This window comes from Dreissena polymorpha, chromosome 6 (assembly GCF_020536995.1).
Source record: "Dreissena polymorpha isolate Duluth1 chromosome 6, UMN_Dpol_1.0, whole genome shotgun sequence".
Lineage (NCBI taxonomy): Eukaryota > Metazoa > Mollusca > Bivalvia > Myida > Dreissenidae > Dreissena > Dreissena polymorpha.
In genome coordinates this window covers 4,183,886-4,196,189 of record NC_068360.1, presented here as the reverse complement: position 1 = coordinate 4,196,189, position 12,304 = coordinate 4,183,886, and the positions used below count along the sequence as shown (strand labels likewise).

The 12,304-nt window shown below is 37.8% G+C and overlaps 3 protein-coding genes across 10 annotated transcripts in view; 1 reads left to right on the top strand and 2 right to left on the bottom strand.

Annotated features, from left to right (window-relative positions):
• The window catches only part of LOC127833774 (major facilitator superfamily domain-containing protein 1-like), a 124,632-nt gene that overhangs the window by 52,657 nt on the left and 59,671 nt on the right, over positions 1 to 12,304 (top strand). The gene's annotated exons all lie outside the window — the stretch shown is intronic.
• The window catches only part of LOC127833765 (DNA-directed RNA polymerase II subunit RPB1-like), a 149,812-nt gene that overhangs the window by 94,137 nt on the left and 43,371 nt on the right, over positions 1 to 12,304 (bottom strand). Inside the window, exons 25-27 of the mRNA XM_052359191.1 lie at positions 11,959 to 12,162; positions 7,441 to 7,624; positions 5,775 to 7,058 (exon numbers count right to left, since the gene is read on the bottom strand). Of these exons, the coding sequence (XP_052215151.1) occupies positions 5,775 to 7,058; positions 7,441 to 7,624; positions 11,959 to 12,162 (1,672 nt within the window). The remainder of the gene's footprint in view (positions 1 to 5,774; positions 7,059 to 7,440; positions 7,625 to 11,958; positions 12,163 to 12,304) is intronic.
• Positions 8,436 to 10,101, bottom strand: LOC127833780 (piggyBac transposable element-derived protein 4-like). Its single transcript, XM_052359237.1, has 2 exons — positions 9,986 to 10,101; positions 8,436 to 9,650 (listed from the first exon to the last, which is right to left on the bottom strand). The coding sequence occupies exons 1-2, from the start codon at positions 10,091 to 10,093 to the stop codon at positions 9,378 to 9,380; spliced, it is 381 nt and encodes a 126-aa protein (XP_052215197.1). The 5' UTR covers positions 10,094 to 10,101; the 3' UTR covers positions 8,436 to 9,377.

Below are 12,304 nucleotides of genomic sequence, written 5' to 3'. Positions count from 1 at the left end.
AGTTCTGTTGTTGTCGTTATATTTTGTGACACTACAAAGATTGCTTATATAAAGTATAAAATACATCATTCATTGTATGAGCACGGATTGCCGAGAGGTCTAAGCATTAGAATTTTACTCCAGGGGCCAGTGGTTCGAGCCCAGTTAAGGGTTACTTTTTTCTTTAATCTTATTTTTGTTTTTACAGGAGCTTTTTAGATCCAATGTTTACATTTATCAATATAAAGTATTTAACGACAAACTTCAATTCATGACAAAATCTGTGAAAAGGTCCCTTTAAGTGTTTGATCATCTTATATAGTGGAAAGAAAAACAGACAAATTACCATAATTCTGCCAAAAGTGTGGCAGCCTAAATTCCTTTCTTGATGATCATCCGCGAGTTAAAGCAAGATTCACTCATAAATGAAAGGGGCTTTATTAAACAAGCTTCAAGCTAATATAATCTAGAGTGGAAAAGTGATCGAGTCCATAATCATGCAAATATCGTTTCCGTCCTTTAATTACGATCACCTTAGGTCATTCCACTTCGAAGTTTGAGCAGTAGTTGAAAACATAAGCTTAAGGATTTAAGTCCATATTCTTATATGCAGGCACATGGCAAGACAAGCGCGATGCTTGTTGCCTACAACTTCGTGTGGGCATAATAGTTATAGGAGAAAAACCACTTCTAAATTCTCACTGCGGTCTATCAAGACAAATATTTACAGACCAAAAACGACAGCTATTGATTGAATATATTCAGATCGATCTTAAATCATGTAAAATACTGTCTTTTGATTACAACTTCTCAACTTTCGATTCTTAAGGAACATCAACTTTCAATATCTTTACAACTTCTACGTTGCCAACTTTTCAGTTAATGGTTTAACACTATTATATATATTGTGAAACCACTTCATATTCACGCACTACATGTAACATTACTATTCATTTGAGTAAAATATATGTGCATATAATAGTTAAAGGTAATTCAAGTTAAGTAAAGACAAGGGACAAAATTGTCACAAAACCAGGTTTTCAATGTGAAAAAAGTCAGATAAAGGGAGACAACTTAAACTGTACTGATTTAATCAGTTCAGTTTTAGTTGTCTCCCTTTATCTGATAATTGTTTATAATTAACCTCGTCTGTATCAAAATAAATATATTTTTAGTCGTGGTGACCTTGACCTTGGAATTATTGACGTAATTCTTTCGTGCCACACACCGTCCCATAAATGTGCCAAATGATTTTAAAGTCTCACCATGAATGACATATCTGGCCCGAACAAGCTCATTTATTGCCATTTTTGACCTTTGAACTCAATGTGTGACCTTGACCTTATAGATATCGACGTAATTCTTTTGAGCGACACACTGTCTAATGATGGTGAACAAATGTGCCAAATGATTTTAAAATCTGACAATGAACGACAAAGTTATGGCCCGGACAAGCTCATTTATAGCCATTTTTGACCTTTGAACTCAAATTGTGACCTTAACCTTGGAGATATCGACATAATTCTTTCCCGCCACACACCATCTAATGATGGTGTACAAATGTGCCAAATGATTTTAAAATCTCACAATGAACGACAAAGTTATGGCCCGGACAAGCTTGTTCCGCCCCCCCGCCAGCAGACATTCGACAATCTTATAACCAGTTTTTTCCTTCGAAAAACCTGGTTAAAAATGGGACAAATGTTAATTTTAATGAATTTATTGATTTGCACAGATTTTTCCATAGACAAAGAACAACATTAGTGTTGAAAATCTGCATATTAATAATGAGAAAGTAACCCCGAACATGAGCGCTATACACAGGGGTGTCAATTGTCCCAAATTTGAAATCCGGAAAATAAAGCCGTAGGATAAAGGGAAGAGAGGGCACAACCCCCCGAGCCCTAGCTTATTGTTCTTTTTTATAGTCTTTCTAGTTGCAATTTCTGGTGAGTACAATGCGAAATATTATAAACCAAACCATCCGTAACACCACAGGTGTATTTGTCATTCTAAACAAATGATATTAAGAACTTCGAAATTAAATTAAAATCGACAAACCAGCGTATCTGAAAACGACTGTCCGAAAACATGTCGCAAAACATCATTTGCAAATGAAATAAAATATGCATATCGCTTGACTGCAGAAAATGAAAACCAGTAACCAGTAACCTAGCAAATACGCAGTAAATATATGATTTGATTAACATATTGTTTTAAAATATGATATTGCAGTGCTTTACTTAGCCAGTTACTGCTCATGTCAGTACCAGCGCTTACCGAAATCAATAAATAAAATCGGTACCAAGCGCAAATGTCCGGAATGCCGACGATGCTATAACAATATTTGTTCTGAAATGATCCCGCACTAAAAGAATTTTGTCCCTACCCCCACCCGCCTTAAACAAACTCATCGGATTTACATTCACCTCAAAATCAACCCTGGACGGCTCAAATCCGGATTTCCGGAATAATCCGGAAAATTGACACCCCTGTATACAGTAAAATAAAGTTTACATTTCCATCTCAAAATATTTGTCAATTCTTGATAGAACAAGAGCACCGCCTTGCGGGTGCAGACCGCTCATCTATTTTCTTTTTAAAGGTGAAGGGACTCTCATTTTCAATCACAAAGGAGGGAGGAGTGGAGTGAAGAGGGGTGTATAGTGTGGGGTTGTGGACATTTATTACATTATCTTCCAAAAAAGCGAAAAAAAAAAAAAAAAATTAAAAAAAATCGGGGGGGGGGGGGGGGGGGGGGGGGGGGGGTTTGGGTGCGATGGTTGGACGGTATTTAAACATAACCGTTTTAAAAAAAAATGGGGGGGGGGTATGTGTAGTGTGAGGGTGTGGTGATAATTTGTGAGATGATCTTAAAAAAAAAAAAAAAAAAATCAAAAAAAAATTGGGGGTGGGGTGGGGTGGGGGGGGTGGGGTGGGGGTATAGTGTGAGGGTGTGGTGGTCATTTGTGAGATGATCTTAAAAAAAAAAAAAAAAAAAAAAAAAAAAATTAGGGGGGGGAGGGGGGAGGGGGGGGGGAGGGCACGGGGGATGGTTTGGGTGAAGTCTATTGTGGTATGTCAGGTAAGAGTAGTTTCATCAAAGTATCAATCAAATCTAATCATAAATAAAGAAGTTATGGCAATTTTAGCAAAATTTAATAATTTGACCATGAGAGTCAAGGTCATTCAAAGGTCAAAGTAAAATTCAAGTTGCCAGGTACAGTAACCTCATGATAGCATGTAAGTATTTGAAGTTTGAAAGCAATAGCCTTGATACTTCGAGTGGATCGAAACACAAAAATTAACCATATATTAAAAGTTACTAAGTCAAAAAAGGGCCATAATTCCGTAACAATGACAACCAGAGTTATGCAACTTGTCCTTTTACTGTACCCTTATGATAGTTTGTGAGTGTTCCAAGTATGAAAGCAATATCTATGATACTTTAGGGGTAAAGTGGACCAAAACATAAATCTTAACCAAATTTTCAATTTTCTAAGTATAAAGGGCCCATAATTCCGTCCAAATGCCAGTCAGAGTTACATAACTTTGCCTGCACCGTCCCCTTATGATAGTTCATAAATCTTGCAAGTATGAAAGCAATAGCTTTGATACTGTAGGAATAAAGTGGACCTAAACACAAAACTTAATCAAATTTTCAATTTTCTAAGTATAAAAAGGGCACATAATTCTGTCAAAATGCCAGTCAGAGTTACATTACTTTGCCTGCACAGTCCCCTTATGATAGTTAGTAAGTGTTGCAAGTATGAAAGCAATAGCTTTGATGCTTAAGGAATAAAATGGACCTAAACACAAAACTTAACCAAAATTGTCAATTTTCTAAGTATAAAAAGGGCACATAATTCTGTCAAAATGCATGCCAGAGTTATCTAACTTTGCCTGCCCAGTCCCCTCATGATAGTAAGTAAGTGTACCAAGTTTGAATGCAATAGCATTGATACTTACTGAGAAAAGTGGAACTAAACGCAAAACTTAACCAAAATTTTCAATTTTTTAAGTATAAAAAGGGCACATAATTCTGTCAAAATGCACGCCAGAGTTATCTAACTTTGCCTGCCCAGTCCCCTCATGATAGTAAGTAAGTGTACCAAGTTTGAATGCAATAGCATTGATACTTTCTGAGAAAAGTGGACCTAAACGCAAAACTTAACTGGACGCCGACGCCAACGCCAACGCCGACGCCAAGGTGATGACAATAGCTCATTTTTTTTTTTCAAAAAATAGATGAGCTAATAAAAATTATGACACTATTATTTTTATAGATAGATGTTGTTATTCATACCTCATGGTTTGCATTTACTACCCATAAAAATATATATAAATCAAAATTATTTAATACACATCCAACACTGTTTAATTGAACAGTCCTGCATTTTGGAAGATTGAAAACTTCTTAATGGCATTTACAGTGAATATGAAAGGAACTTGGTATGTACACTCAGCCAAAATGAATGTAATTATCCAAGTTTGTACAACAATGAACAATTAAGTTATAGATACATATTTACAATGATTATGATAAAAATATACATACAACAAAATAACACATAATTAATATATATATTTTAAACACTAAATAGATGGTTTATTCACAAACTGTACTAATTCTTTCTTCAGACAACTTAATATAGATAGCACTAGACATGGTTGCATTGAGCCTCTATGTCTGTATGTTCAAGAGATGTTACCAATGAAACAAAATATTACATATCCTATACACATACATACAGAGAAACAAACATGATGTAATGAATCTGAAGTCAACACATGTTTTCAATTATCAAGTTATACAAACTGTCACCAATACAGATTGATGAATTAAGTGTTCAAGAAAATCAAAATAATTTATGAACTTTTTCTCTCTCTTTTTCAATATTTGATTCTTACAATAAGTAATATATTGTTCACAAAAACAAATTCTTGGAAGAGCCGACATTAAAAAAAAATGCAAACACCGCATTGTAATTACAGTTTTAATACAACATATTTTTTATAAATTTCAAATGTAATAATCACACTGCCTGTTCAACAGTCATTGTCACATTGTCTGCTTAAAAGCCACACAAGATTTTCATGCAAAACATACATACATCACAAATATTGCATACACTCTTCTATCACTTACAAGGACAATTTGTACTTAATATGTATGTACACACATATAGCTTACACAACCAACACCATTAAGCTTTGTTTGCGCTTTTTGTACACAAATTGAGAATATATATATATATATATATATATATATATATATATATATATATATATATATATATATATATATATATATATATATATATATATATATATAATATATCAATTATCAACACACATTTTGCCAGTACTGACTTAAATGGGCAGTCATATGCAAGGTACATGAATGATTTCTGCCATTGTTAATTCAAGACATATGTCTGAATTGTAGCATTCAAGTCCATGTATATGCCAAACAAACATGGCTTGTTTCTTTACAAAATATAACATCTAAGCCTATGACAAAAACAACAATAACCTCCAAAATTGAATGTGAATGGCGAAAGTCAAAATCACAAAAGGTTTAATACTAACACACGATCAATGTTCCTCATCAAACTGACTGAATAAGAAATAATGACATGATATCTGCCTTTTTTGTTATGGTACAAGTCAACACTGTAAGAGTAACAACACAATTCAGCCTCCCACATAAGCCTAATCTGAATCACTATCATCTGCAGCACTGTATGTCGGGCTAGTAGGGGAATACTTCGGAGTTGTTGGAGTGTAAGCAGGGGACGAAGGACTGTATTGTGGACTTGATGGGCTGTATGACGGACTAGTGGGCGAATATTGCGGACTTGATGGAGAATAGCTTGGACTGGCAGGCGAGTACTGTGGGCTTGAGGGAGAATATGTTGGGGATGTCGGACTGTACTGTGGGGAGCTTGGCGAGTACTTGTGTGAGCCTCGGTCACTGGCCATGCCTGGGCTGTATGCAGGGGAGGAGGGTGAATATGCCGGGGATGAGGGGGAATATTGAGGGGAGCTTGGCGAGTAGCTGAAGTTTCCAGGGGAGTAGCTCGGGGATGTGGGTGAATATTTGGGGCTGGAGGGTGAATATGAGGGGCTTGTTGGCGAGTAGGAGGGGGATTGTGGGCTGTATTTCGGTGAGGAGGGGGAGTATGAGGGTGAAGAGGGGCTGTAGTTAGGACTGGAGGGGGAGTAAGCAGGTGACGAGGGGGAGTAGCTAGGGCTTGAGGGGCTGTAGCTGGGCGAGCTGGGGCTGTAATTGGGGCTCGTAGGGGAGTAACTGGGAGACGTAGGGGAATAGCTAGGGGAGGTGGGGGAGTAAGAGGGGCTTGTAGGGCTGTAGCTAGGGGACGTGGGGGAGTAGCTAGGGGATGTGGGGGAGTAGGAGGGTGAGGTTGGACTGTAACTCGGTGATGTGGGAGAATAACTGGGGCTGGTTGGGGAATAGCTGGGGCTTGTCGGACTGTAGCTCGGTGAAGTAGGGCTGTAACTGGGCGACGTTGGAGAGTAGCTAGGACTTGTTGGACTGTAGCTTGGGCTGGTTGGGGAATATGACGGACTGGTCGGGCTGTATGATGGACTCGTAGGACTGTATGATGGACTTGTAGGTGAATACGATGGTGATGTCGGACTGTAGTTAGGCGATGTCGGTGAATACCCAGGGCTTGTTGGACTGTAACTGGGGCTGGTTGGAGAGTACCCAGGACTCTGTGGAGTGCCTCCAGACATTGCAGGCGAGCTGGGAATATACGAAGGCGAGGTGGGGCTGTAGCTGGGCGACATTGGACCTCTCGGGCTCGGAATATACGGGCTGGAAGGCGAGCTGGGTGAGCCAGGCTGTGGTGACCAGGCAGGACTGTAGCCAGGACTGTAGCCGCTCTCGCTTTGAGACGGGGAAAATCCAGCTGCCCCTGGGGTCATACCGCTTCCCACCCCTGGGGACCAGGCACTTGCGTACCCGGGAGTAGCGCCCTGGTTCCAGGGGGTCATCTGCGGGGACATTCCCTGAGCAGGGCTGCCGGCCACACCCATTATCATGCCTAGACCTGGAAATAGGAAAATAGAAATTTAATTATTGTATGCCAATAGATTTCACAGCAACTTTTAATCATGCATGTTGATACAAAATGATGACCAATATGCTAGAGGAGTTCAACAAATTTATTTTTACGAGTACATTATTCTGAGATAATGTTTTTTATCATATTAATTTGAATTAATTTTTGTGTGAAATAAAGTGAATTAATGCGACACTTACATTTTTTATAATACATCTTGAAATGGGAAATATCTATTAGTTACCTAATAAAGTGCATTTCAAAACAGCCAAACATTATAAAAACTAACTAACTCAATGAAAGCAATCTGACTTTATCAAAACCAACCAATTATACCCCCCCCCCCCCCCATCCTACACCACCCACTCACCTCCCATCATGCCAGGCCCCATGGTGTTGGGTATTTCCATGCCATATTTGCACTTCTCTGCGTCCAGGAGCAGGTCAAAGCAACCTGTGCCAATACGCGCCAGCTGTCCCAGCATGATCGCCTCAGACACGCCCTTCATTGGGTCGGACTCAGCATGGGCTGCAGCCTCCATCAGAATATCAACCTAGGAAATATTAAAAATAATAGTCATAGTCTTAAGTAACACACCATCTTTGTATCAACATACATGATTTCACTCAAAGAAGAAATGCAACATAGACGTCATTTTGTTATTATCATTAGATTGTTAACTCTTTCAACCCTGTATTAGTTTTCTATAAGAATACCCTTCAACCTGGAATAAATTGATTGGAACTGAGAAATACATCATATGCTCAGAATTCCTTTATTTCAGCAAAAACAAAGCATTTTTACTGTGACAAGCCATACATTTTCAGAAAGGTCATACATGCATGTACATTAGCAGAAAAACAATAATTTGATTTTATTCATATTTACCTGGTTTTTCAGGTGAGAAATCTAATTAACAGGTAAAAATTCAATAATTTTAAAGAAATGATCATAATAAAACATCAATTCATTTCAAAATTATTTCTATACTATTGGTATACAATATCAAAGGTAAATAGATAAAAGTGTTCTTGTTTAAAACCTTGAATTTATAACTTTAAAAGATTTATTACGTACACATATAAATTGGCAGAACTAAGAAATACATCATATGTTCATAATTCCTTTATAGCAAAAACAAAGCATTTTTTCTATAACAAGCCATACATTTTTAGAAAGTTTATACATGTATCTATATAATCACAAAAACAATAATTTGATTTTATTCATATTTATCATGTTTTTCAGGTAAGATATCTAATTAACAGGTAAAAATTCAATAATTTTAGAATAATCATAATTAAACATCAATTCATTTCAAAATAATTTCTGTACTATTGGTATACAATATATAGTGTAAAAAGATAAGTGTCCTTGTTTAAAACCTTGAATTTATAGCTTTAAAGGATTAATTAAGTACACAGGTAAAATAGCAGTTGCTTACATTTAATTCATTTATAATACTCAAATAAGCATCATTGTTGAACACATCATGGTTGTCAACACAACATGTTTCTGTACACAATATACACTGTATTAAAATGCCTGAAAGTATTTATACTAATGACATGTGTCCATCTCACCAGGTAATATAATAACAGGTGAGTTTTGCACCTGTACAGGTGTGTCTTTCCATAAGATATGTCAGTATCACTGGACTACAAATTCACCAGTGTGTGGAAGTCTGTGAAACACATGTTTTTAGTGTTGCAGCACAAATACTTATCACACTTGCTGCACTTGATTGTTGTTTTGCACCTCTTGAAAGGATTTTCACTATAGGTAGCTTCTGGATGCTTCCACTTGTACCTATTGTGCCTCTCATTGCACACAACGCAAACATGGTCTTTTCCTTCACCGATTGCTGGCAGGTGGGAGATGTTGTCCAGGCGAAGAATATTTTCTGAGTTTTCTGACCGACTTCGCCCAGCGGATCTCTTTCGCAGTCGTGAGGTTCCCACAAGCGCATGTGCCAGATCCAATTTGAAGGACATCATGTCACGTTTCCTTTTTCCTGGAACCTTCTGGTCTCTGATCGTTCCTTCTATGATGTATGCATTGTAAACTGAAAGTTCCAACAATTTGCGCTCAATTTTACGATACCACCGCATGCTCTTTTTGGATTTGTTAAGCCTCATCATTTGGTCGTTACGGTCGATACCACCCATGTATCTTCCATATTTCTCGACACACAGAGTTGATGGTAGACGCTGTATCGTCCCATCTTTATTTTTTCTTGAGGTAGTAAGCTGATCCAGTTCTGGCATGTGGGCAGTAGACAGAAAGTACACCATTTTATTGTCTTTCTATGAGGTAGCTACTAAACTTCCAAACTGCATCCAGTCAAATTGGCCCCGTGGTAGCTGTCGTGCCTCGGCTTGTGTCTTCACCAGTTCCTGTGGATAACCGTGCCTATTGGTCCTCACTGTCTCGCAGGTGTAGATTTCCTTGGAGGCCAGGAAGTGGGCAAGTTTAGGACTGGTGTAGAAGTTGTCGGTATAAATGGTGTAACCCTTCCAAGCCAGGTCCTTCGTTAGGTCGATGACCACCTGTGCGCTCAGTCCAAACACCTGGTTGATCTGTAAACAAACCAATCAAAATGTGTAGAATAAAATCAAATCACTGTGTTGTTTCCTGTAATAAAATACCAGTAATATTTATAATGGTTCTTCAAGTAATACTGAAAAAAACATTGTGTGACTCCTTTGGTGTGTATTTTTTATATTATTGTTTTTTAATTATGTGTCTACATACATTTGTGTTGTACACAATAGATTTGATATAACTATTGTTCAAACTTGTTGTTTTCAAACAATAAAACAAAAAGCAATAACTATAATTCAAATAAAACAATTTTATTATAGAAGCAATTTAAATGAAAGTTTCAATTTTAAAACTAATATTGCTTAGTTACCTGAGTAGCCCGTTTGCCAACGTAAACATCAAAGTTCCAACAGTAGGCTGTAATGGAGTCGGCAGCCATCCACATCTTGACGCCAAATTTTACAGGCTTGTCCTTCATATATTGCTTGATACCAAGACTTCCTTTGAATGGCACCATGGACTCGTCTACACTCATCTGTTCATGGGGCACATATTCAGACTTGAATTTCTTCCTCAGAGTGTCCAGCATGTATCGGACCTTGAACAGTTTGTCTGTATGGTTGATAGTTTCATATGTGAAGTGAAGGTAGCGCTTGATCTGGAAGAATCGCTCTTCACTATATCCATCATCAACATAACACCATAGAACATCTTGATGTCAGTGATAGTTACATCTGTCCATGGAGTTTTGTGCTCTTCCGGATTAATGCACGTTTTCTCTGGGCATTTAGGTTTGTACATTCTGTTATGTGTTGCAATATTTCATTTGAGTAGAACACTTGGAAAAGTTCTAAGGGGGAGGCAGAAGTGTCATATATTCTGACAGGGCCCGGAACTTCCTCAAACTTCTTTATGCAGCATACACTGTAGGAACTGTTCCACTCAAACACATCAGGTGTTTCATAATTCCCAAAAAAGTCGACGTCACCTGTATCGTTATCTGCATTGTTTTCAAAATTTTGCAAAACACTATTCAATCGTTGTCTGTCATTTTCATCTAAATGATGCAACTCAAAATCACCTATTTGATCAATAAATTCGTCATCCGACCACTCATCCGAAGAAATTTCACCGTCCGCCATTGTTATAACCAGTGTGTTGTTTAAATTCTCGATTAAACACGCTTAAAATTAATATTTTTCATTCTTTTCGGTAAACACGGAAGTAACAATCGGCCGTAACCCACGCTAACGTTTGTTCTCGCTGATAAACGTGAATTACTTGTGTGAGTCGGACAAAGAAAGGTTAAATATCGGAACACCCGCTATGGCGGGCTATCGTGGTGAACGGTGTAAACTACGGCTGCCCACTGTGGCGGGCTACGGAGTTGAAAGAGTGAATATTGGAGATATTTTGTCTCAGTTAAGAACAAGAGCTGTGTTTGTGAAACACAATGCCCCCTACTGCGCTTTGAAGCAATATATTTGACATTTGACCTTGAAGGATGACCTTGACCTTTCACCACTCAAAATGTGCAGCTCCATGAGATACACCTGCATGCCAAATATCAAGTTGCTATCTTCAATATTGCAAAAGTTATGACCAAGTTTCGGGACAGAATGACAGACAGGCCAAAAACAATATAACCCCGATCATTCTATCCGGGGGCATAAAAACTTATGTTGAGATAGTTTTGATACATAAGGTAATTTGCATACATATTATTTCCTCAAAAATTAGGGCTCTCAAAATTCATTTTAAGCTCAATATCAAAGAACAATTTATCTATCAAAATAGTTCCGTTTTCAGTACCTTGTACAATTGCCCAGTTTTTACTGGAACCTTTCAAAACCTGAAGAAACCTAACTATCAACTATTTAGCAGGAGGCAAAAGAACCATATCAAGTACTTCGAAAGAAAAAAAATAGTGATCAGAAAATTCACTTTTATATACAAGAAACCGTCGGAGACGGGTGATGCTCCCCAAAGTTTTTTTTTGTCACAATAGTGCACTATATATTCAGCTAAAAGGAAACGTCTTGAGGGCACAGTAGTTGGGGGGACAAGAATTTTTTTATAGAAAATTTCAAAGGGCCATAACTCTGTGAAAAATCATCAAACAGAACCCGCTGATAATATGCACATCTCCTCTTGGTAGTGAAGCTTCCCATAAAGTTTCATTGAATTCCGTTCATTAGTTGCTGAGAAATAGCCTGGACAAAAATTGTGCACGGACGGACAGACGAAGCGGCAACTATATGGTCCCCCCAAAATAAATTTGGGGGGAGCATAATAAACCTGTCATAGCTGGAAGTAAAAGACCCCTTAGTATCAAGTACTTACAGTCTCTTCAAAGGAACATCGAGCCAGTGCGCCGGTCTCCTGCCTGTTGATACCATGACGTGTGATGGCCATTAAATGACCTTTTGCAGTCATAACGTCACACAGCAAAGCCAGGTGGCGGTAGTTCACATAGGAGCCGTCAAACGAGATCACATGGTTCATTTCCTTCTCTATCGATTTTCGGACAGCTTCAATACCTAGTGTCTGAAAACAGCATGGACATGTAAACAAGTAAACTTGAAATTACTCAACTACTAAATTTAATTAGAACATTCCTGATTTTTTTAATCCTCCTGAAATTATTTAAATCCTTCTGAAATAACAATTCTTCTGATATTACAAAAAT